This window comes from Urocampus carinirostris, chromosome 14 (assembly GCF_059441175.1).
Source record: "Urocampus carinirostris isolate Australia breed hairy pipefish chromosome 14, RoL_Ucar_1.0, whole genome shotgun sequence".
Classification (NCBI taxonomy): domain Eukaryota; kingdom Metazoa; phylum Chordata; class Actinopteri; order Syngnathiformes; family Syngnathidae; genus Urocampus; species Urocampus carinirostris.
Genome location: NC_142362.1, coordinates 39393799 through 39420991, shown reverse-complemented (window position 1 = coordinate 39420991; position 27193 = coordinate 39393799). Strand labels below are relative to the sequence as shown.

At 41.1% G+C, this 27193-nt stretch overlaps 1 protein-coding gene across 1 annotated transcript; it reads right to left on the bottom strand.

Annotated features, from left to right (window-relative positions):
- Positions 1 to 22476: 22476 nt before the first annotated feature.
- On the bottom strand, positions 22477 to 26243 carry LOC148353406 (uncharacterized). Its single transcript, XM_088353153.1, has 2 exons — positions 25239 to 26243; positions 22477 to 24657 (listed from the first exon to the last, which is right to left on the bottom strand). The coding sequence occupies exons 1-2, from the start codon at positions 26041 to 26043 to the stop codon at positions 23243 to 23245; spliced, it is 2220 nt and encodes a 739-aa protein (XP_088209279.1). The 5' UTR covers positions 26044 to 26243; the 3' UTR covers positions 22477 to 23242.
- Positions 26244 to 27193: the final 950 nt, after the last annotated feature.

Sequence of the window (27193 nt, the reverse complement as noted above, 5' to 3'; positions counted from 1 at the left end):
GCTGGGGGGGGTGGAAGGAGGAGAGTGATTTCACGCGCCTGCTCGAGGATTTCCTTTTTTCTATGATGAAAACCGTGAAAAAAAGAAAAGGATTGTTGCAAATACAGTTTAAATGCCATCTCAAACCCGCAAAAAAAAAGAAAAGAAAAAAGAAGAGTTCATTTGAGCGCCTTTAATACGTACGTCCCCGCGACCCTAATGAGGATAAGCGGTACGGCTGATGAGAGATGATAATACGTACGTGGATGCGAGCATGGAAGCAGCATGACAGAGGCTGCAATTATGATTTCAGCCAGAAGATAATATCAGCAAGTAGACTATTTTAAACTTACTCACCTTACCTTTAAGAACTTGCAAATATGGTATCAAAGAAGGTTTTGACAAGGCATTTGTAGAATATATGGATCCAACTTCCATTTATCTTAACCTTCGTCACAAAGATAGAAGTTCTTTGTTCATTAAGAATCAATTAGGTAAAACACAAAGCAAAAAACAAATTAGCATTGTCTTCGTCATTAATAAATACCTAGTGAACATTGTTTACAATGAGATTAGACGCGACACTCCTGAATAAACTTGTAATAAAATAGTCAAAAGGGAAAAATATTAAAGTTTGTCTCTGTTGTGTTATCCATTGGTCAAACCGGGTGTCCTATTTGACAGGCAAAATCCTAACTTCAAATAGTCTGCACCTTTATTGAACCAGTACGCAATTTCCCTTTATAAGAGTGCTCATGTTTTTTTTTTGTTTTTTTTTAAAGCAGACAGTGATTGTGGTACAGTGATTGCATAACACTTACTTTTGTCTGGAGAAATTCGAACTTTGCTAACCGCGTTGCTGGGGGATCTCTGATTGTTTTGTCGGAGTTGAGTGCTTTGATCATTAAAAGCTGTGTGAGGTAAGTTTTCCTGCCGTGGTGCACAGCGTACATTCCTTTTTTGCCTTCGCCTCCTTTTAGGTAGGTTATTGTGAATTTTCCTTGTATTTTTGCAATTAATATAATATTGTCCAGATAGCTCGCCGTTAGCTTCTGGGCTAAGGCTTCCAGTTTAATTTGGTCCTGGTTAGGCCTGTTATGGCCGGGTTCTTGTTTGAATGCCATGGCTGTTTTTTTGTTGTTGGCTCCTGGTTATTCTGGCTCTTTACGCCACAAATCAGGAAGTCAAAGACGGTCTTCAAAATGCATCTTAGAAAACAATTGGAATATACCAGATAAATATATTCAGATATTTATATGTATATGTTTTAGGCTAAGGGTTTTCCTTTAATCATTTAGACAATGAAGTAATGTCATCCTTTGAGTAAAAGCATTTAGCACTAAAAAGCATCATATTATGCAAATTAAATCTTTATGTTTTAAAGAATAATATGCAATCACATACACTTAACTTAATGTAAAGAGTTCACCCGGTGTCACTCATAGAAATCATGAGTGAATAAATACATAAGCTGACTGCACCTCTCCATCTTCTTGCTTGAGCTCCCTGCTAGATTTTTTTATTTTTTTATTCCAGTGGCACTCGAGTGGGAATTCACGGCAAGTGACATGTAACAACAACTGACACGTGCCATACAAAATGTATGCTATTGAGCAAAAATAGCTCACTGTGTTTGTGTGTATAATACCATTGTTCTCTCATTTAATAATGTGTGCAGTTTTGTGGTTATAGAAGACTGGACATAGTGTAAAATGCAAAGCAGACATGTTTCTCACTGTAAACTATGTCAAGATTAATTTTATACGATAAAAAACTCAAACTTAATTTACCCAGGGGCCGCTGGATATAGGATCTGGTTGATGTTAGGTAAATTTTTTCCAAGTTTTTCCACTTGAAAAACTCGTGTAAAAACATTAACAATTCATATGAAAAAAAAAAAAAAAATCGATCAAGAATAAATGGATCAATTATTTTTGTGGGATGCCAGAAAAACACAAGGAAGAAAAAAAACTACTGCTAAACCATATCATTGGACTTTTTACTTTTTATTGCCCAGCCTTTCGCAAGATTTTTATTTTTTCAGGTGTCCGTTGCAGCAAAGTGTTGGACTATTATGTTAGCTCCCTCTTAGGTAGGACAAAAAAAATGAATAAAAAGCAATTTTTGGACCTATGACTGAAATACTTTTTCTATTAGGTATGTAATAACAAAGTTCAAAGAGCCTTTATATTTGTTTCCAGTGCCCCCTATCTGCCTTAATCTTACTTTTGTCAAAGCTGCAGAAACCCCATACGACTGCGTACCACCCCATGGGAAATGGTGTCGCAGAACGATTTAACAGAACAGTTGGAGGTATGATCAGGATCCTCCCCCCTCAGCCCAAAGCAAAGTGGCCACAAATGCTGCAGCACCTCACATCTGCTACAACGGCACAGAGCATGAGATAACAGGGTTTGCACCATTCTACCTAGTGTTTGGGAGGATCCCTTGTCTCCCTGTCGATGACATGTTTCAACATGCTAGTACCAATGATACTGTTGTCAGCTACTCTGACTTTGTAACCCATCTGAAGAAGGATCTACATGAAGCTGCTCAGATTGTACGGAGGAACACTCTCAGAGAACAGACTCGCCATGCCAAGCTGTACAACCGTAGGGCCAAAGGATCACCCCTCGTCATAGGAGACCGGGTGTTGATCGCCAACAGAGGTGTCCCAGGGAAACACAAGGTTGCAGATAAGTGGGACTCGACCCTGTATGAAGTCATATCAGTCAAGCCTGATCTCAACGTCTATAGAGTCAAGGGTTGTCTGATGTGCAAAGAGAAGGTAGTTCACAGGAATTTGCTGCTCTCTGTTAGCTTCTTGCTCTGTGAGGGAGATCTGGCCAGCGAATCTGAACACTCAGGGTGTAGGAAAGAGGGGGGAGGATGATGGAGTGTGATTTCATGCTCTTCTTCAAAGTTTTTCATTAGTGTAGTGAAATTTTAAAAGTATGAAACGGTCGGCTTCCAATACGTTCCAAACGCCAACCCAGACCTCCCAAAAGATGAACAACATTTATTCAAGCACATATAAGACTGGGATATCCGACTTTTTTTCAAACTGAGAGGTACTTTTTGTTACTTATTGGCACAAAGGGCACCCAGTTTGATATGCATTTCCAAAATATTATTACAATACTAGACAAGTCCCGCGGCAATTGTAAGAGTTGTGATTGATCTGGCAGATCTTGATAGAGAACCGGTACCGTTGAGTTGTTAGCATTATGAGTTAGCATAAAGTTTTTAACTCAGAGAGATGTATTTGTAATTTTTAACTTGGTTCTGTGGGGGGACTCGATTCGATTTGAATTGGTCCGCTCGGAATCCATTGAGCCTATTCATTTTGCTGATTCGTTAGCATATGGCCATTAGCATACATTTTTAGCATGAAGCAGTTAGCATTTAACCATTAGCATTACTTTTAAGCCTGTAGCCATTAGCATGACTCATCAACATGTACCCATTAGCATAGTTTGTAAATATGAAGTTGTTAAAATAAACCCATCACCAATTTTTTTATCATGAAGCAGTTAGCATTTAGCCGTTAGCATCACTTTTTAATATGTATCCATAAGCAAAACTCATCAACATGAGTCCATTAGCATAATTTGTAAATATAAAGTCGTTAAAATATTGCCAATACCAACATTTTTTTGCATGAAGAAGTTAGCATTTAGCTGTTAGCATCACTTTTTAGCATCCAACCATTAGCACAACCCATTATCATGAGGCCAGTAGCATAATTTGTAAATGTGAAGTCATTAATATATTGCCATTTCAGAATTTTTTTAGCATTAATAAGTTAGCATTTAGCCGTTAGCATCACTATTTAGCATGTTACATAAGCATAACTCATCAACATGAGTTCATTAGCATCATTTGTAAATATGAAGTCGTAACAATATTGCCATTACCAAAATCATTTAGCATGAAAAAGTTAGCATTTATCCATCAGCATCACTTTTTAGCATGTACCCATTAGCATAACTCATCTACATGAAACCATTAGTATGATTTGTAAATATGAGGTCGTTAAAATATAGCCATTACCAAAAAAAATTAACATGAAGGAGTTAGCATTTAGATGATAGCATCACTTTTTAGCATGTATCCTTTAGGATAACTCATCAACATGTACCCATTATCATAAATTCCAAATATGAAGTCGTTAAAATATTTCCATTACCAAAATGTTTTAAAGAAGTTAGCATTTAGCCGTTAGCTTCACTTTTTAGTATGTATCCATTAGCATAACTCATTGACATGATCCATTAGCATAATTTGTAGCACAACTCATCACCGATAGTTTCTAGAGCTAGCATGAGTAAGCATAGCTTCAACCTCTCATCGCTAATACTTGGGCTGGCTATAGCAGCACACATAGCTGTTAGCATCATCTCGCTAGCATCCACTCTTTGGAATTTACCATTTACCCATGGTTAAAGGTAATGTGGGTCGGACCCCCTCAAGCCACCCTGGACAGTCCCTGCTTTGTCCCTACTAACCTCTGAAAAAGCCCTTGTCTCCATGACTACACATAGAAATGAATGGGCTCATGTATTCCGGATGGGAGATTCTCAAAACCCATTATTCCGGATGGGGACTTTTTTTGGTCTCCGGGGCCCCGCTTATCCGTATCGTCGAGGGAAGTCCTGATCGGGCCAGAATTTTTGGTATATGAATCGTTGGGCTACTCCAAAAGCTCTGGGAGGAGAGGCCCGTCAAAATTTGGCGGAAGAAGATAGATCCAATAATTTTAATAAGATCTCTGGGGATTATAATAGTTGTGCCTGCTTCGCACCTCAGTTCTCCTAAGGGGGCACCCTCGTGCCTACGAAAACCATGTTGGAGACTCTTTATCTAAGATATGTACGTACTTTATGAATAAACTGCCTGAGGGCTGCAATTATCACTTCAAGCCAAGAGATGGTGGCAGAGAGTAACTAAGTTTTATATTCAGGACAGGACCTTTGATGTATTTTAGCACATTCTGTTACAATCAATGTTTTTATTTTTTTATGATACATTTTTTGGTTTGAACAAATTTATTGACACTAAAAACAGAAAACAATCATGACAATCTCAACAGCAATTAAGCACATTCACAATATTTTATTCCAATATTACGTTTTTAACAGCAAACACAAAGTGAGGTTTGAACAAACCTTCTCGAAAATCAAACATTCACAATTTCATTATATAACATCTTTGTTAGTGTCAATAGATCCGTCCAGGCCAAAGTCGATTGTCCTCGGTCTGAACAAATCCACCGACACCAACAGCAGCAAAACACAGCCATCAAGCATATTCACAATTTTTTTTATATTTGACAATATGACGTGACGATATGACGTTTTAACATTTTTTCCTGACATTTTCAACATCAATTAAACAATTTCAGAGTTATTTTCTTTTAACAGTAGTTAACCAGCGTGTAAAAGGCAATACTATTGTGCAAGGGCATAGCTCTGCCATCCCACCCTCCCAAGCAGCATTCTTCCAGTCCTCTGTGTGGGTCCTTTCCCTTCTGCGTGGGTCCTCTCCCTTCTGGGTTCCACAACCCAGGCCGTTGCTGCCGGGACTCCCACAGTGTAGCTCCGGCTCCCCCCTCCGGGTGGGTGCAGACGAGTCTTCTTTATGGCTGCGTCCTAGGCCCGCCGCTCGCAGATTGTATGGTATCTGCAGCCATTTGGAGCACAGCCACGGGGGGGATCTGCCTGCACCTCCATACCAGCAGGTTTCTGGAGGTCCAGATGGCGTCCTTGATGTGTTTCTTCTAGTACTAAGAGGTGTTAAATAATACATAATGACATCTTCAATCTTTCACATTACAGCAGGGGCCTCAAACTATCATCCCGCCGGGTGCAGATGGCCCCCGGGCTGAGATTTTGAGACCTCTGCTTATAAGAGCCCATACATCTTTTTTAATTAACTGAGCATTTCATATAGTCGGATCAAGATATTTCACAATGAACACAGGCCCATTTGCAACCATGATGTGAATTGTATTTATGTTTAGTGTGAGAGGCAGATGAATATCTATTTAACAGTTAGCTGCATTAGCAAACACAGGAATGCAGTCGCAAGTATATTTCAACACATGTTAGTAATGACTCATGGAAAAATACCATTACATAAATGCCATAAATATATATGAACATGCACAGCCTTCAGTTGTGTTTTAACACATTTCTCACTCATCATTTATCTGGATTATAAATTGACGCTCCAGGCCCCCACATGCATGCCATCAAGAGAGTTTCTCCTTGCAGTAATCCCTCTATTTTAATGCTTGTCCACGTTGGCTTGGCCACATTAAACTGGTGATTAATGATTTATTGATTTGGGTTGTTTTCTACCACTTAAGCAAGGTGCTGAGTTGACAGTTCGCGTTCTTATCCGAACGACAAAGCCTGCTCCGAGGATTGTTTCTTAAGGTGAAATAAAGCCTTGATTTATGCAGCTAAGCATATCTTTTGTCACATTGAAATAGGTTTACCAGGCAATCAAAATGGTTTTCAGCGTGGTGTCAGTTTCTGAGAACAACTGAAGCAGAAAGAAAGAAAGAAAGAAAGAAAGAAAGAAAGAAAGAAAGAAAGAAAGAAAGAAAGAAAGAAAGAAAGAAAGAAAGATGATGATGAGGTTATTATTATTTCAGTTTCTGCAAATGGATGAGTCACAGCATTAGCTTTTTCTGCTGGGTCTGATCTCTTTGATCTCTTTTTAGTTCTCTCTGGTAAGACTAACAACAAAGCATATCAAAGAGCTTTCTTTTCACTTTACAGAAAATAAATTTTAGAATATCACAATACATTTTTACATCTTTACATTTTAACAAGATACTTTTAACAAGAGATCGTATAGTGGATTTTTAACATTTACAATGAATTCAACATGTTTTTCTTTAGTCTGAATTTTAACCAACATCATCCTTTTTTAATGTATATGAGAAAATAGGAATAAAAACAATAATGAGTATAAAAATGGGTACAATTTACCTGCAAATGGATGAGTCACAACATTAGCTTTTTCTGCTGGGTCTGATCTCTTTGATTTCTACAAGGGGAATTAATATTTAGTAAAACAGGAATTTCAATAGTTATTATTACACCCGTTACACATACATACATAAATACATAGTTACATAATTACATACATTTATAAATCTCCATGAGAGACTGACTAGTTCACTACAATTGACATTAACAAAATATGTTTTTAAACAGCCACAGAATGGGATTTAAAATGAGTGTATGATGAACATCTCATCTCATTAGCGGTACCGCTTATCCTAATTAGGGTCGCGGGGGGGCTGGAGCCTATCCCAGCCATCTCCGGGCAGTGGGCAGGGAACACGCTGAACTGGTTGCCAGCCAATCGCAGGGCACACGGGGACAGACAACTCATTCGCGCATTCACACCTAGGGACAATTTGGACCGGCCAATTCACCTGAAATGCATGTTTTTGGAATGTGGGAGGAAACCGGAGTGCCCGGAGGAAACCCACGCAAGCACGGGGAGAACATACAAACTCCGCACAGGAAGTCTGGAGCTGGATTGTAACCCACACAGGAGGTTCCCATGACATGAACTGTGCCGCACAAGCGCTAACCACTGCGCCGCCGTGCTGCCCTGTATGATGAACAATATTCATAAAAATCAAATCCATGCATTATTTTTTTTTTATGTCTGCCTCGCGCTGTCAGGTGAGAGACGGAAGGAAAACTGAGATCACATGCACTCGTTTCTTGGTTTTTATTGGAAGGAAGGGATGACAAGGCGTGATTCTTCTATCCGTTGTTTGACGGATTGTCGAGGCTTGACAGGCGGGTGAAGGCTTGGCGGGAATGGTCGTGGACAGGCGTAATTGTGTTGTTGGTCGGGGATGGAGAAGAAGGACGTCGTCGTGTTTGGAAGAGTGATCAGGAGCCAGACGGGCAGGGAAGGTCGTAGGCAAATTCGGAAACGGGTCGGCAACGGAGATCAAGCAGAAGAATACAGAAAGCAGGCAAAGAGTCGGAGGTACGGGCTTTCTGAGCAGATGGCAACAGGTAGCAAAGTATAATCAGACAGCTTGTTTCCGGAAGCTGAAGATTTAAATGGACAGGGTACGCCAATCAGCTGTCCTGGCTGTTGGCGCCGAATGCTAAACAAAGGTGTTCCCGATTCGGGTGATTGTGACACGCGCATTTGTGACAGATTGTCAAAAGCCGGCAAAAGCAGACGTCATTGGATCGGTTTTTCAAGTAACGTGAGGCAAAAACACTGTTAATGACCAGTAAAAACAAAGGCCAGTTAAAAGGTGAATTAATATCATTTTAATACTTCTTCTGTTACTTATTTTGATCTTTTAACATTGTGCCTCTCCTTTAATGTTTATTGTGCTATACCTGTAATACACCGTATTTTCCGCACTATAAGGTGCAGCCTTCATTTTTTTTCAAAAGCTGACCATGCGCCTTATAATACAGTTCGTCTTATTTATGGATCAATATTAAGTCGCAAAATGTTGCAACTAATCCAAGCAGCCGCCGACTAGATTTTCCCCCGAACGCCAAGTAGTCCGCGGTGTATGCTGGGATTTGTATATCGGCGTTTCATTGGCTAACCAATGTGTCAATCATCATTTGAATCGATCACTATTGGCTAAAGTTATTTGGAGGTAAAGGGGGCGGATCTTTTTATAATTTACAGGCTCGCATAGACTAAGGGGCAAAACAAAGCCTGCAATTGGCCGAAAAAGATGTATCAATCATCAGTTTAATCGATCACTATTGGCTAAAGTTATTCGGAGGTAAAGAGGGCGGATCCTCTTTATCATTTACAGGCTGGCATAGGCCAAAGGGGCAAAACAAAGCCTGCAATTGGCCGAAAAAGATGAATGTGAATAGCATGTTGGGTTGTCGGCATAGAGAAAACAGTATTTCATTTTTATGTACTATATTTGTAAATATTGCACTCTCCTGGATTTACTACACTCACGGATATAAGAGGACCATGGTTGCACATTACTGTTGAACACAACGACTTCGGTGAGCTACTACGGCTATATATCTTCCCAGTATCTTGTTTCAGAGTGATTTTGATGTTTCTGTGATGGGTCTTTATTTAATTTAAACTCAATTCTAAGTGTTTATTGTCATATGCACAGTAAATTTGCGAGCGAAAAAGAAAATAGAAACTAAGGAATGGTTGGCATTTCTTGAATCCCAAGACTTTAACCTTCCGAATGATATTTGTAATGATGCATTTGAGTGACATCGTACGGACACTGCATTCGCACGTTCTACGACACGTATTTGCTTCTTTGCAAGCTTTCGGAATGTTAAGAGGGTAATACGCTTGACTGAACTATCTGACTGTTTTGTCGACGTTCCCATTGTAGCGCCTTATAATCCGGTGCGCCTTATGTATGTCAAATATAGGATCGAAACCTTTTTTCTTTTTGGGGTGTGCCCTATAACCCGGTGCGCCTTATAGTGCGGAAAATACGGTAATCTTAATATGTATCTGTTTCATGTTCTGATGCTCTTTTATGATATATTAAAAACAATGTTATTGTTTTGTGGGGCTTGGAATGAATTAGCACATTTACGATCAAAAGGCGTCTCTACCCACAAAAGTGGAACAGATTCCATTCATAAGTAGAGTTACCACTGTACATCTACTTATGGGGAAGAAATCCAGTGCCGATCAAAGGAAAGTTTATTTTTAATTTATTTTCAATTTAATCACTAGATAAAGTTGCTATACTACCGCTACAACATACATTTTGGTTATTTGAGTCAGGTCAAGCAATCTTTATTTATATAGCCCTCAATCACAGTAAATCTCAAAGGGCGGTACAGACTAATGACTAGTACAGACTGCTGACTATCTTACACCATCGTCTGCTGTAAAAACCTACACGATGGCAAGGAAAAACTCAAAACCTCAGCGTAAGGAAGAGGAAAAAACCTTGAGAAAGGACCACACATGAGGTAATCTTCCAAGATGACCAGGCTAAAATTAATTTTGCAATACACAGACATCGTCAACATGAAACATGAACACGTTATCTATTTGTGATTAAGGGCTATACAAATAAAAATGACTTGACTAGCCTGCCAGTCAGAAGAGAGGGCCAAATCTAAGCGTGCACCATTCTCAGGAGCTAAACATGGCAGAGTCAAACGGAAAGTGCAGTGTGGTGTAAAAATTGTTTTTTTCAACAACAGAGAAAGAAAATGCCAGGTGTCATCTTTTTGTGCTAAAGTTGTCCGCAGATTTACATAAACACATGAAAAAAGTTCACCCAACAGAGAACAACGATCTGCAACCAAACATGTAAACATGTTACTGTTCCTGAACAACAACAAAAAACGGTAATTATGTAGTTACTATGGAAACAGAGCCAAAAAAGTCTGTTTGTTAAATTGTTTTGGTTGGACTCTTTTGACTTTATCTCGGTAACAGTTGTTGTAGTAGAAGTATTTAATTTTTAATACAATTAAAGGTATTTAGATAGTATTGTTTACATTCTGGCAGCACAGCGGCGCAGTGGTAAGCGGTAAGCGGTGCATATAATGGATGGATGGATGTTTACATTCTCTGCACTTTCTGACTTCATATTTAAAATAGTTTGCAATGGAAGGTATAGTTGACATGTTGACTTTTATACAGCAAGTGTAGGGAAATAAATATGAAAACACTCAATTCTGAGAAAAAAATATAAATTCAGTTTGTTTTAAGTAGAAAATACGGACACACCCAGTCAATTACATTCCCATAATTGGGCACCTGCCTTAGATAGAGTCTGCTCGTTAGTCAGCAGTTATCACACCCGAGAGGGCACTTGGACTAAGTGGATTGCCAAAAATCATGGCTTCAATAAGTATATCTCTTGAGAACAAAGACAGGATTGTCAAACTTCTTGAAGAAGGTAACTCGACTCGTATGGTTACCAAATATGTGCGCTGTTCTCAGTCAGCTGTATCGAAGATTTGGACCAAATACAAAAAGCATGGACAAGGCTGTGGAAGTCAAATGTAATGGTAGGCCAAGGAGGACATGTAGCCGTCAAGACAAACAACTAAGGGCCATATGTCTTGAAAACAGAAAATGCACAAACAAGACAAATGAAGAGGAAATGGGAGGAAGTTGGAGTAAATCTATGTGACAGAACTGTTGCTTAAGGTTGTAGCTCACCAATGTTGGGTGACTTTGGTATTGTAGTAAAACAATTTGTTTTATTGTTCGACTGAGTCTATTTAACCCTGTTTTTTTAATCACTAACCTGTTAATGACACAACATACTAATAACATAACTGGTTATTTTAGAAATTCAAATCAATAAATTTCAGTTAGTGGGCTTCATGGAGGAAAAAGAATTTTCAAGTATTCATAATTATTTTTAAGCAATCATTTAAGAGGATAGAATGGGGGTATTTTCATGTATCAAATTATTCATTTTCAATTGATGTATTATTATATACAAAATAAAAAAAATCCAATTCATGGGTTTCATAAAGCAAAATGGAAGTTTATCTTTGCTAGCTATTTGGCTACCTTTGTAGCAAGCAATTAATTGTTAAAAGATTTAAATGTGTCACTGAATATCTCGTCACGGTTGCATGAACTTTTCAGCCTTATTAGTTTTATTATTTGATCAGCACAACATTACTTTGATAATCACATCATTTTAGTCGCTATAGATGCACTTGATCCCAATACACATATTTGAATGAAGTATATATTTTCTGTATTCATTTGATATTTCAGTACTTTCCCAGCAATTGTTTTAGGATTAGTCAACCATACTCTAATCATACAATCTTTAACATCAGGCTATTCTGAGATTGCCTTTTTACTAGGCAAACCGTCGCCTGATCAGACCTGCCCAGAGTGACTCTGTTTTGTTTTATTTTGTAACTTTGTAATAAAAGTCATTTTTCTTCATCCAAATACTCGGTCCGAATTCCAGAAGTTGAAAATGCGGCAAGACACAGAATGTCTACGTCAACATAAGCTTGCTACCTTTATAGTAATTTTAGCAAGCTATCTTGCCTGCTCTTAAAATTATTTTGCATGCTATCTAGCTAACATTATATATTTTTTGCTTGTCATCAAACAAGACACTGAATCCCTAATGCCCCCCAATAAGCAGGTAGGCGCCTTGCATGGCTGACTCCCTATTGGTGTGTAGCAAGATGGCGGCGCACATGATGGATGCTGCGGATCGTTGTTCTCCTGCTAATCTTCTATCTATTACTGTTCTCTTGTATTTTTTGCTTTCTTTTTTGGACACATGCGTGGCCAATAAAACTTATAGTTATTCAATTGGGTGGGCGTCTAAATTTCGACTTTTCGGGCACTTTTTATATCGCCTATGATATCCCGTACGAGCTACAAAGGGATCCGGGATCTCCGTGGTCAGCCACTCCACCTACGAAGCGACAAAGGTGCCGTAAAGAAAGAAAGCAGAAGCGGGGTTGTCGTGCGGGAAAGTGTGTGAAGCGTGCGAAGTTGAAGGAGCAAGAAGGACACGAAGATGTGTCTAATTCAACCATTATTTCTTCATTGATCTTGCGGGACAACCGACGCCTGAAACTCAACGCACCCGAACGGCGACAGCTTGTGACGATCTCTCCAAAGACTTCAGCTAAGTAAATGATTCAGCAAAGCTAAAACTTGGTCTTTTAAATATTAGATCGCTTGCTCCTAAAGCTTTACTTGTTGATAATATTATTCGTGATTCCAAACTTAACTTGATTGGTCTATGTGAAACTTGGTTGAGACAGGGTGAGTTTTTACTGTTAAATGAGGCTTCTCAATACTACGTGAGCAGCCATGTAGCACGCCCTTTGAAGAAGGGTGGCGGTGTAGCGCTATTTTCTGAAAAAACGTTTACATTTTCTCCTCGTACCTCTAATAATTACAATGCGTTCGAGGCTCTTGTTATGCGGTCCTCTCGATTGTCAATTTATGTAGTAACTATTTATCGCGCACCAGGGCCATACACAGCTTTCTTGGACAAATTCGCTGAACTTTTGTCTGAACTAGTATCATATGCAGACAAAATTATAATCATGGGGGACATTACATCCATATGAACTCCCCACTCAGTTCACTTACCGTTGCGTTTCGGTCTCTAATTGATGCATATGGTTTTAATCAACTGGTTATTTGCCAATTCATAGAGATGGAAACACGCTAGATTTGGTTCTGACTCGAGGAGTTTCAACCTCAAAAATGATGATGTTACCGTGTACTACCGTTATCTCGGATCATTATTTAGTTACATTTGAGGTGCTAGCTATATATAGTACTAAAAAAGCTGAAGGATTTAGCGGACGCAATATAAGCACTGGCACAGTTTATGAGCTCTCCAATCTTTTTTCAGGAGCAGTTGCGTCCTTTCCTTCATACAAAGGCTCTATCGACTCACTCATGAATGAGTTTAATGCTACCGTGGCTAGTGTCCTGGATTCAGTAACGCCCATATGACTTAAATCACGACCTAAAAAACGCCTTGGTTTACTGATGAAACTAGATCCCTTAAACAAGAATGCAGGAAATCTGAAAGAAAATGGCGCGCTACCAAGCTTGAGGTTTTCCATCAAACCTGGTGTGACGACTTGTTAAAGTATGAAGCGGCCCTTACATCTGAAAAATCAGCCTACCCTTCGAAGGTGATTGCGTCACAAAAGAACAATCCCAAAATCAATTTCGACACTGTAGTATCGCTTACAAGGAACAGTAACATGTTTACATTATCCCAGATAGTTCCACCCATTCAGCCCATGAATTAATGGTCTTCTTTAATAAGAAGATTCAATGCATACAGGAAGAAAATGCTAAAGACAGTATTAATACAACACATACTGAAGGGCTGAAATCTATAGATGCACGACATGGTGGCTGTCCAGGGAATTTGTCCCGATTTAGTGATCTGTCACCCGATAATCTATACATGATAATCTATATATGGTGAATAGGGGCAAACCGACAACTTGCCTGCCCGACAAGCTTCAAGGTTCACTTATTAAAGGTCTTTTTGGGGTCGTTGGACCTTCAGTTCTAAATATTATAAACAAACATATCACTCTCCTCAGGTGTAGTTCCAGCGGCTTTTAAGTCCGCTGTTATTAAACTACCGTATTTTCCGCACTATAAGGCGCACCTAAAAGTCTCAATTTTTTAAAAAAGCTGTCCATGCGCCTTATAATACAGTGCACCTTATATATGGCTCAATATTAAATCGCAAGGTCTCACAACTTAAGCAACAGCCGCCGACTCGAATTTCCCCCGAACGTGGAGTAGTCCGTAGTGTATGATGGGATATATATACCGCCGTTTTATTGGCTAACCAATGTGTCAATCATCAGTTAAATCGATCGCTATTGGCTGAAATTATTCGGAGCCTCGGATAGGCTAGAGGCCCAAAACAAACCCTGCAATTGGCTGAAAAAGATGACTGAATAGCAAGCTTGCTAAACTACGCCATAAAGAAACATGTTTCATTAGTCTGTATTTATAAGTATTTTACTCTCCTGGATTTACTACACTCACGGGTGTAAGAAAACCATTGTTGCGTATCATTATTGAACGTGAGAACTTGGGTGAGCTATGCGGCTTTATATTTTCCCGGTATCTTGTTTTAGAACGATCTTGATGTTGCTGTGATGAGTTGAGTGAATTAAACTTAATTCCAAGTGTTTATTGTCATATAAACTGTAAAGTTGCGACCAAAATAGAAAATAGAAACTAAGAAATGGTTGGCATTTCTTGAATCCCAAGACTTTAACCTTCCGAATGATATTTGAAATGATGCATTTGAGTGACATCGTACGGACACTGCATCCGCACGTGTCTACGACATGTATTTGCTTCTTTGCCAGCTTTTGGAATGTTAAGGGGGTAATCAGTTTGACTAAATCATCTGACTGTTTTGTCGACGTTCCCATTGTAGCGCCTCATAACCCGGTGCACCTTATCTATGGCAGATATAGGACCAAAAACTATTTTTTGGGGGTGCGCCCTATAACCCGGTGCGCCATATAGTGCGGAAAATACGGTACACTGAAACGACCCAACCTTGATCCAGAAAGCTTATGTAATTATAGACCTGTGTCAAACCTTCTTTCTAAAGTACTTGAAAAAGTAGTGGCACAGCAGCTGAATGATTTCATAACCGAGAACAATCTTTTTAAATCAATGCAATCAGGATTCAGGGCTAACCACCTTACTGAGACGGCTCTGATTAAGGTAACCAATGATCTCCTACTGGCATAGGACGCACTGCGTTAAATATGGCGAAATGAGATCTGAGCGTGTTAGTGTTACCTGTGGTGTTCCGCAGGGTTCAGTGCTTGGCCCTCTTCTTTTCAGCATTTACATTCTTCCATTATGTGATATTATTCAGGGGGATAATATCAATTTCCACTGCTACGCAGATGACATTCAACTATATCTTCCATTGGAGGAATCTGCCACACTAAACTGTGGAAATTTGGAGGCCTGCCTCACCGAGATAAGAGTGGATGTCACTCAATTTCCCGCGTCTTAACTCTGAAATGACCGAAATGTTAGTTATTGGTCCATATAAATGCCGTGACTTATTCTCAAAAACTGCTGTGAACATTGACAAATGCCACATCACACAGAGTGACTCAGTTAAAAATGTAGGTGTCATATTTGACCACGATCTGTCCTTTCAAACGCATGTGAAGAATATTACTAGAACCGCTTTTTTCGCAAGATTGCTAAAATTTGTCCTATAGTGTCTCAGTCAGATGCGGGGATTATAATTCACGTGTTTGTTACCTCCCGTCTCGATTACTGTAATGCACTACTCTCCGGTCTCCCGAAGTCCAGAATCAAGAGTCTTCAGCTGGTACAAAATTCTGCAGCGAGACTTTTAACTAGGACAAAATAGTCAGATCACATCACGCCGATTTTGGCTAACCTGCATTGTCTCCCTGTTAGCCTAAGATGTGATTTCAAAGTTCTGTGGAAATGTTTAATTCTAAGCTTTAAACACACTTCTATTCTATAGCATATGAATAACCTATATTTTTCTTGGACAATATCTCTGTATTATTTGTGATTGCAACATCCTTTGCTGCCTGGTAATCCTGAAAGGGGGATGCCACATGTGCGGTCACTTCTCAAGTTTTCCTCATTTTCCTCATGTTGAGGTTTTTGAGTTTTTCCCTTGCCCTCATGTTGGTTCCAGATCAGGGGATGGTGTAATAATAGTCTGAAAAAATAGTCTGTGTAATAACCTGTGAACCCCTTTGAGACTCTGTGATTAAGGGCTATACAAATAAAAATGACTTGACTTGGCGTGTGTGAGTGTGTGTCTGAATGTGAAGCACATTGTAAAGCGCTTTGCGAGGTCTTCATTGACTTCAAAAGCGCTAAATAAATGCAGACCATTTACCATTTTACCATAAAAAAAAATTGGACCGGAGGATTTCTTCACAAGAAGCAGGATCAGTACACAAGCCGGCACAACAAAATAAGGTAAGCAGAACCTGCTTTGTCGAACTCTGCTTATTGAAGATTCTAAAAATTGTGTCCTGACCTGGCTGTAGTGCAAACAAATCTGTAAAAAGAGGAAAAGAATAATATAACAGGAATTGGGAAGAAAGAAAGGGAATTAGTTTGGATTAAAGCAAACTCTCGTTGGGCATGGCGAGCCCCACTGGTCACCTGACGAGGTATCAGAGTGTCTGGGACACAAGCTGGGTTTGAGGCCCGGGAAGGTGACGATGGCCAAATTCTAGTGGGTTTGAGTGCATGGAGGTTCAAGTCCTCCTAAAATTGAATACTCTATGGAGTGGTGAGTATGAGTCCCTGGGGTTATATAGTACCCTAAAGTAAAAGAGGGTGCAAGGCCCGCAAAAGGATTAGCCTCCGCGAAAAAGTCTACAGTGGAACTGAGTTCCACGCAACTGGGTTCCAATAGGCAGGGAAAAGAGAAAGGAACTGGGTTCCAAATTGAAGTCCTAAAAAGAAACAAAAAAGTGTTTGTTTGGTGTCTTGACCAGTATGTGTGTTCCTTGGTGTAATGAACTAATGTGTGCGTTGAAAGACAGAAATCATCATTTTTTGTAATATCAATTCATAAGAGATCTCACCCACTAGGAGAGTTCTATCAAGTTTCCAGCAGGGGGGTGGGGTCTAATTGGCAAATAGGGAATACAAGGTCCAGAAGTAATGACCTGAATCTGCAATTGCTGAGTATTCAACTTATTTGACAAAAGAAAGATGATTCTGTTCTATAAAAAATAGTATATTCTGCTATATGAGCACATTAGAAAATAAACAAAATGATTTTTTCTGTGGAAACAAAAACCGCCAGGGGTCAACACTTCCCATCTGGTCCATAAAAAGCGATATTAGCTTTAGAATTTGAATGATCAAGTGTCTAATTCATGATGCAATTCAAGTCCCAACCAAAAATCGTTTCTTGTGAATTTATATCTGGGATTAATAACAAAACATAACCAATAAATTTATCATCATCCCAATTTAGGGCGTAAATATTTGCCAAAACACAATTATGATAGAGAAACCCTGAAACCAGAGCAAAACACCCTTGGGGGTCTGAGGTAATAGCAGTTGCATGAAATTGTTTATTTTGTGAATTCGTATGGTCGCGCCACAAGTTTTAGAACTAAGACTAGAGTCGAATATATTCCCCACCCACCCTCTTACAAGTCTGATTTAATCTTTGTCAGTTTCCTGGAGATATGCACTGTCACATTTCTAATATTTGAGATGATTGAATATTTTGGCTCTTTTAACAGGACCATTTAAACCCTTCACATTCCAACTAATAAATCATACAGCAGGCATTCTTGCATCAATATTGTTTACCATGTTTAATTAATAAATATAAGAATAAAAAGAAGATAATGCAGAAATCTAAAGAAAAAGTAAAACAACAAACATGTTAAGGTGAACCGTTCGGATCGTTTTTGGTCTCATGTGAATAGAGGGGAATGTGTGTTGCAAAAGTATTGTGGTGACCCTATCCCTTACCCTGCCCAAAAATAAGAACAAAAGCCAAACTAAACCTATATTTGACTTATCCCTAGAGGCAAGCTGCAGGCTGAACACTATTTCCAAAAACTTTTGGTAACACATCTTGTACCAAGGCAGCACGGCGGCGCAGTGGTTAGCGCTTGTGCGGCACAGTTCATGTCATGGGAACCTGTCGTGGGTTCAAATCCAGCTCCAGACTTTCTGTGCGGAGTTTGTATGTTCTCCCCGTGCTTGCGTGGGTTTCCTCCGGGCACTCCGGTTTCCTCCCACATTCCAAAAACATGCATTTCAGGTGAATTGGCCGGTCCAAATTGTCCCTAGGTGTGAATGAGCGAATGAGTTGTCTGTCCCTGTGTGCCCTGCGATTGGCTGGCAACCAGTTCAGGGTGTCCCCTGCCCACTGCCCGATGATTGCTGGGATGGGCTCCAGCCCCCCGCGACCCTACTGAGGATAAGCAGTACGGCTAATGAGATGAGATGAGATCTTGTACCAAGTACGGCTCCCAATTAGTGCTCTAAAATCAAGAAAAAAAGAACATAATAATAGTTAAAATAAATTAATAATAATAATAGTAAAACATACAGTATACATAAGAAAAAGTGAGCAAATACGGGTGAGCAATTGAGTAAAATACAAGATAACAACCTCCATATTTAAAAAAATCAGCGGTCATATAAAGGGAGATTCTAAGATACAGAACAGTTATGATATTGATCAGTCTAGACAAAGTATCAACAATGTCCATACCTCCGTTCAACAAACCAGTAAAACATGTTGAAGTGGTGAGCTTACACATAATGGGATTGGGATGAATAATCAACACCAGGCTTACAGTTCAAATCACGCTACATCCAAGTCCTTGCCGGCCCTCCGGTCAAACACATTTTAGTCATCAGGCAAGTCGAAAATAAACACGTTGTCTCCGTGAGTCACTCTCAGCCGGGCCTTCACAAAGACTTCTAGAGGCCCTGAAACATAACATCATTGTTTGATAACGCTCTTAGTTTTGCCAATCTGATTTTGGATGTCACCGATTTTATAAACTGAGATTGGCAAGGGGGCGTTAACGGAAGTATCACAACGAAAACGTAAGGAAAAAATCCCTGCTTCACTGCTTCTGTCTAACGGTTATTTTCAGCCATAAATCGAATAAAAACGGGAATACAAAAGGACAGGCTTGACTGTCAGCATTACCTACGGAAGAAAATAACTTCTTGAAAGATTTCGACTGCATGGAATCTGTACAATAGAATTTTTAAAAAAAATTGAGGAAAAGAAATGAGGATGCATTTTGTGCACAAATAAAACTGATTTTTGGTGAATAAAATGTAGTTATGAAATATTGTAAATTTCATGTGAATATTATTGATGCTTCTTATGTGTCACAGCTCTAGCTGCAGTATTTTTTTTTTGTATTGCCATCAAATAGTTAATGAGGGTTGCATTGATTTAGCCTACTACTGAAGAGCCTGGGTGTGAAATGCACGGCGCGCGGCTTGTACAATGTAATATCACTCCGTCATCATGGGACCCAACATCTCTTCTATGGGAGACATCTTGCCCATGACATTTCTAGTAAATACCATGTAAATTGCAATAACAAAGTACTCTTGTAATGTGAACGTCATCTGTCTGAGTGTAGTTGTCATGATTACTGATGCGGGGCACCTGAGTCTGCTCCGTTGGCGCCAACAGCCGTGGACCCTGATTGGCTGCTGACCTCTTTTTAAACCCCCGCCTTCCTGTCAACATTTGTCAGATCGGCGGTGAACCTTAGCTACATGCAAGGCCAGCTCTTTTCGACTCCCGACTCTATCCTGCCCTGTTTCCCGTCTGATTCCCGGTGCCGACCTTTTTTCCGAATCCGTTTAACGTTTTTGATCCTCCGCCCCGGCCATCGACCTGTTTTGTCTCGCTCTCGACACTGCTTTCGATCGACACGGAAGTGCTACTTTTCCGCGTTCCAAGCGATCTGCTACCCATGACCAATGATCACCAGATCTTGGGTGCAAGCCCTTTCCTCCTTCTAAATCAAGCTGAGTAAACGAACACAATTGGGTCCTGTCTCTGTTTCTAAATGTAAATGAGCAGATACAAAGTCAAATTGAACATGGCAACACAACTTGATATTGTATTATTTGCCGTAAATAAGGCTGTTACGTATTTTGTTTTCAGTAACAGGGTGATCTTACTAGGTATTTTTTTCACCATTAAACACCGTTACTGTTACTGACAGTCAAAAGCGGTGCGTTACGTACATTTTTGTGCGCGTTTACGTATATTTTTGTACATTTTTACGTCCCTTGTGTTTACGTATGTTTCGTGATGTGTTTGTGTACATTTGTGCCTGTTTACGTCTGTTTTTATGCATGGTTACATACTGTATAAATTCGTGGGGTTTTACGTATTTTTTTAGGCGTGTTTTCTTGTGTTTTTGCGTATGTTTATGTATGTTTTGTATATGCTGATTGTTAGCATATATTATTTACTATTTATTTTTGTTGCAATCCAAATTGATTGATTGATCATTGCTCCAGCGAAGATCGGGGGGTCCCGTCTTTGTGCGTTGAGCCAACCAGACAAACCAGGTTTTTCCAATGCTGGCGGTCTTGTGCCAGCCGTTCGGCATCCTCTACAGCAACTCGGTGTTGTTGGAGGTCGCCCGCAATGACGTCGAGCCACCGAGTGCGGGGTTTGCCTCGTGGTCGTCTCCAGCCTGTGGCCTTTGGGTCAAACTTGAGAATGACTCGTGTCGGATGGTCTGGTGGTAGACAAAGGACATGGCCAAACCAGCGGGTGCGGCATTGTGCGACCAAGGAAGATGCTCAGGGCTAGTACGTGCGGGCTCTGAGCTCTTCATTGGAGATTCGGTGGGGTCACCTGATGTTCTCGATGGTTCTGAGAGCCCTGCTATGAAAACCGTCAATTCTGGTGGCCAGGGTGTCGTTCAGGGGCCATGTTTCTGAGCCATAAAGCAGGATAGAGAGTACGGCGGGGTTGTAAATGCGGAGCTTTGTCTTGCGTGCGAGGGTCTGGTGCCGCCAGAGTTTTTTCCAGAAAGACTGCAGAGCAGATGCTGCCAGGGCTCTTTTGCGGAGAATCTCTGGTTTTAGGTCCCCACTGTCTGTCACCATGGACCCCAGATACACAAAGCTCTTGACAGGCTCTACGATGTCGCTACCAATTTGGATGGGAGGTAGATCTGGTCCATCACCGACATACATGAACTTGGTTTTCGTCAAACCCACTTGTAGGCCGAGCCGCGCTGCCTCTCCGCTTCCCAGAGCGTCTCTCAGCTGAGTGTAGGAAGTGCTGAGCATGATGGTGTCGTCAGCATACTCCAGGTCAGTCAGGTGGTAGTTGCTGAAAGACACTCCGGGGATGCGCTCACTAACCCTGAACATCAGATGGTCGATAATGCAATTAAAAAGGTCGGGAGCAGCCACGCAGCCTTGACGAACGCCGCTGGAGATAGTAAACCAGTCAGAGTCAATGCCGTTGATACGGACACAGCTCTCTGCGTTGCTGTAGAGCAGCTTAACAGGGCTATGATCTTGGGTGGTGCTCCGAGAGCTTGGAGGATGTTCCACAGTGAAGAGTGGCAGACGGTGTAAAAGGCAGCCTTCAGATCAATTCATCCAATATACAGATGGCGATCTTTACGGAATTCACGGGTCTTGTCTATCAGCAAACGGACGGCCGAGATGTGGTCCGTTGTGGAGCGGTTGGGCATAAAGCCAGCCTGCTTCTGATTGTTGGAAGGGCACGGCTGAGCAAGATCCTGGTAAAGACCTTGCCCGGGATGGAGAGTAGGGTTATACCTCTGTGGTTTCCACAGACAAGCCTGTCACCCTTGCATTTCCAGAAGGGCATGATGACTCCTCTGGTCCAGTCAGTGGGCAGCTGCTCTGATTCCCACAACTGGTTGAATAGGCAGGTTAGCCACTCCAGGGGTCATGGGTAGCAGATCGCTCGGAACACAGATCTAGCACTTCCGTGTCGACATGGGTCTGGCCTTGATGCGGCGAGGGGGCTTGCGTGTTCCAGTGACCCTGGAGAGCGATACCGTCGGGAGCTTGCTCCTGGTAGGGTCACCCATGGCGGGCCGGTCTCCGGGGTAGGTTCTAGACAAACAATGACACCAGCGTGTCGGTACGCTGTGAGGTGGCAGCCCCACCAACCGACTATCCTGCGGGGGTCTAACTCATACCTGCCAACTTTTGAAAGTGAAAAAGCCTAGTAGCTAGGGTCCAGGGGCCGCAGGCCCTGGTCAGGTCCAGGACGATGTCCGGTGGGGGGTTCAGGGGGGTGAAGCCCCCCTGAAGTCAAAGGATTTTTAGCATTTTCAGGGCTTAAAATGCAGCTAAGAAGTAACAAATTTTACATTTTTTTCACAATCACAACCTCATGTTTACAGTCAATTTACCTAAACTGTACTGATGGAAATAATCAAAAGAAAGTTCTTTAAAGCTCAACAATGTATTTAATATAACAAAGTCATAGAAAACCCTCATAGTTTTCTTTTCTTTTCAATATTTGATACAATAAGAAACAAAACATTTAATTTTTTATCATTGAAGTAATATTATTCAGTGTTGGTTCTTGGGTTGGTTTTCAGGTTAGTTTGGAAACTTGTTATTTGAGATATTCCAATATATTTGTGAGTGAATAATTATATAATTGATTTTGATCAGTTTTTATATAAATAAAATAACAACCAGGCCCAACACTGACTAATACTTAAATTTTACATGCAATTTAACTATTGGAAGCAGTTGAAGATAAAACAAAATTTGGCAAACAATAATTAAACTAATTATCTAACTAAGAAAACATTTCACTGGCACATTTCCAAGTGTCACTGCACTGCATACAAGTGTATGTCCATTGAGGCAGTCACTTCTCATCTTAGAAATTCCCAATTTCACTTAACTGACTTCAGCACATATTTAAGCAATAAACAAACTAAAGGCTAAATCTATATATATCATGCAACCAATTTCACTGGCACATTTCTAAGTGTCACTGCTCCATTGAATCAGTCACTTCTCAAAGTGAAGCAAGGCACACCAGAGTCAATTGAACATGCGAGGCCAAAAGATTTTTCTCCGCTGAAAAGCAGATAATAAGAGACTGAAAAGCCATAAACATGCATGGGTTGATTCACTTTAGCAAAATTAATGATATCCAAATGTTCTCCATGTTATACAAGCTACAGCCTAAGCATTATTTGTTTTCCATTGTGCATCGTTTTGATTTTTTCAACTGGTCTTTCGAATGGGTCACACTGTGGCACTTGTATCCAGATGATGTCATCATCATTTTCCTAGTCATCAGGCTGCCAAGCACTTTGGTCGATAGACTTGCCCGGAACTCCGTCTTGTTCTTGTTGACATGACTGAAGATGCGTTCACAGTCTGCGTTGCTGTGATAAATCACCAACACAGACTTGGCCACTTTGAAGAGGGCTCCAAACTTGGCCTTGCCAGTGGCTGGGTCCTTGAGTTTTGAGAGCTCGTTCCACGCTGTGTCCACTCGCTCAGCTTCTGTGATGGCAGGGGTGAGTGGATCGCACTGGTATACGAGGAACTCCTCTTCCAGACTCCTCTTGTCATCCTTGGTCAGGAGGTGAGGGTACCTCTCAGCAAAGAATCTCACCTGGCTGAACTTGCAGTCCTGCCTGTAGCTGATATCCAGCATCCGGGCATTCACCAGAACTTCATCCCCAAAGGGAAATGCGCTGATCATGTAGCTGCATGTGCTGCTGTAGAATGCCCTGACACTGGAAAAGAAAGTGGTGAGGTCACATTCCTTTGCATGTTCAGCCACATAGTCCCTGCAGTTGGTTCCCATGAAGAGATCCTCGTCGTCCTTCTGGTTGGCCCGGTCCTTAAAGTTCACCTTTGTGATGTCACTGGCAGCGATGATGACCTTTGGCTTCATTAAGCACATGATGAGCTTGCTGAACTGAGTCGAGAGCACATGGTGCAAGAGATGCACGCAGGGTTCATCTTTTTGGAGGAAGGTGTTGGTCTCGTTGAAGATTGGCAAGACTGCCATCAAGAAATGGGCATACAACAAAGTGTTCTTGTCACTCATCTTGGTGAGGATAAGGCTGGCTTTGCTGCTGCTGGTCTTGGTGTCATCTTCTTTCTTCTTCTCCTTCACCTTCTTAGACTTGTCCGCCACTTCCTTCTCCTTGAACATGTACCTGGCCAAGTCGAAGGTCTTGGAGGAGTCTGCTTTCTCATCTGTTGCCTGAGGAGCGGCCGTGTCCAGCTTCCTTTTCTTCTCCTCCGACTTCTTCACATCAGGAGTGTAGGGCCTCTTTCTTCCTCTGCTGGATGGCATGCTGGACTTCTTCTCATGACCCACCTCTGCCTCAAAGAACTTGATGAGAGCCGTCCACTGCTGAAGGAGTCGGTCCAAGCAATGCTCCAGGGACAGCCATCTCGTTGACACATGCTTCAGGATCTTGGCCTTGGGTAGACCTTCCTCTTCTTGGAACTGTCGGAGTGCCTGCTTGCGTTTGCTGCTCTTCTCCAAGTAGTAGAACACGTCCACAAGCAGATCATCTAGCTTCACTGGCAATTGCTTCGCCCCTCTCTGAACAGCCAAGTGGATGAGATGGCAGGAACAACCTGCAAATTAATTGCAAAAATTGTAAATGTTCATGGATAAATAGATAATATCCCCAATTCTGGAACATAATCTAAATGCATAAAAACAAGGTTGTCATGGTGTAGTAAAAATTAATACTGTAGTCATAATGTCAAGAGATGTAATGTTGGTGGTAATGGTTAATGCAAGTCCTCATATACCTATGGCTGATGGATTGTAATTTGCTTTAAATCATGTAATTTTAGTAATATTTTATTAAAAACATTATCTGAAGTTTTGATATTTAAAAATTAGGAGTATAAGAAATAACATGACATTTCCTGAAACTACTTTGTAAAACATAACTAATTAATTACATCTATACAAACACACATCTCAAGGTGATTACTATGGGCACATAAAAATAATTAAATGACAAATTTTACTTGAATTAAAATATCTCAATATTATAATTGAAATCAGTACTGTAAAAGAATCTATGGAAAATTGTATTTTCAAGTGATATATTTGATACCATAAATTAATCAGCTTGCAGCGTTTTCGTAATAGGCACATCGATATGAAATAATAATAATTTTGAATAAATTGCATAGTCAATTACCTGCGATGTATGCCGATGGAGATTTTTCTGTGATGAAGGACGCGACTCCTTTCTTGGATCCAAGCATAACAGCGGCGTTGTCGGCAGCAAAACACACTAAATTATCCCAGGGAATGTTGTTCGAGTTCATTTCTTTTTCGATAATCTTAAAAATGTTCTCGCCCGTCGATGCCGTGTTGCATTCTCTCAACGAAAGAAGCACTGACAGAACTTTTCCTGTTTGGTTATCGAAGAATCGTACACAAATTGGATAAAGTTTTACATCGTCGTAGTCTGTACTTCCATCAGTAGACATGCTAAAAGGCGAAGATTTGATGACATCGACGATGCTTTGTGATGATTCTTCACCAAGGCACTGAACGATGTTCGAAGTTTTCGTTCTCCCACAACCATATTTTTTAGCGATCTTAGAATCGGGAAACATTCTCCTGAAAAGCGGTCCCATGTGGTCGGCCATAGCGATTGGAACACCATGTTCAATGATCGCTTCAGTAAATAACACTTCGGCATTTATGACGTCCAAAGAATCGGTTGGGGCGACAAAAAAAGTGGAGATTTTGCCGCTGGAATTACTGTCATTGGCATTTGATTTGTGTTTTTTCGTTCCAACGTGGTCTTTAACGTCGCTAATTCCTCCATGACCCACAGAAAAGTCTTGTCTACACAGTGTGCAGTTCGCGTAATTTTCACCTTTTCTCGATCTGATAATTACTCCAGGGAAAGCTTTGAAATATTCTTCACGAAAGCACTGTAATTTTCGTTTCGGTTTCACAATTTTCTGCACTTTTTCTCCGGTAGATTCCATGATCTATTCAAAGCACCGTGACCTACATCTCGGTTCCTTCTCGCTGCCGATTAAACAATGGCAGTGCTCCAATTGAGCTAAAAATAAACCTCCCGCATGCGCAGACGACTGGCAGTGCCGATAGCCTTTGTTTGAAATGGTACTTCGCGATCTCGCGGTGGAATGTTTTTCGTTCTTTATTTACGATTTTTTTTTTTTTTTTTTTTAAGGGGAAAACCGTAGTTTTTGTAATGAAACCGAAACACCGTAGTGGGTTCAAGAAAACCGTACTCATTACGGCAGAACCGTAGTAGTTGGCAGGTATGCTAACTCACCCAGGAGAAACCCCCTTTGTGACGAAACTGACCAGAGAAAGAAGACTGACTGACCAACACTGTAACGGACCCCAGCCTGCCCCCGACCAACGAGTACGTATCGACCTTCGTCGTAAGACCCGTGTCGCCACCTGGAATGTCCAGACACTCCTTCGCCCCGGAGCTGCCACCCTGCTGTCCCGAGAGCTTTGTTGCTGTAACATCACGCTGGCAGGGCTCTGTGAAGTACGATGGCAAGGCAATGGTGAAACAACAGCTGGCAACCATTGCTACATCCGGAGTGGCCCCGAGTGTCGGACCGGCCTTTACGGTGTGGCTCTTACCATTCCAAAAGCCCTCCGGCGGTCCCTCATCAGCTGGACACCCATAAGCGACAGACTACTGTCTGCTTGCTTCTTCCACCATCACAGCAAGATGACAGTGATTGTCGCCTACGCCCCCACCGATGTCGCTAATGAGGATGCGAAGGACGCGTTGTTTGACCAACTCCACCAGGCTATCGACCAAGCCCCATAACACGACATCACCATCATCCTCACTGATGCCAACGACACTCTATTCAGCAATGATCGGTCCCCCGGCTCACCTGTCGGCACCACCTTCGTTGACAGCACAACAAACGACAATGGCAACCGCCTCCTCCTCCTCTGCCACCAAAACAGCCTCTGTGTTGCTGACACCTGTTTTCCCCGGAAACGCATCCATCATTGGACATGGTCCAGCCCAGATGGCAGAACCAGGAAGGCATTGGACCACATCCTGATATCACGGCGCTGGAAGTCGTTTGTTACCAACTGCCGGGTGTTCAGAGGAGCACAGCTTGGCAACACAGACCA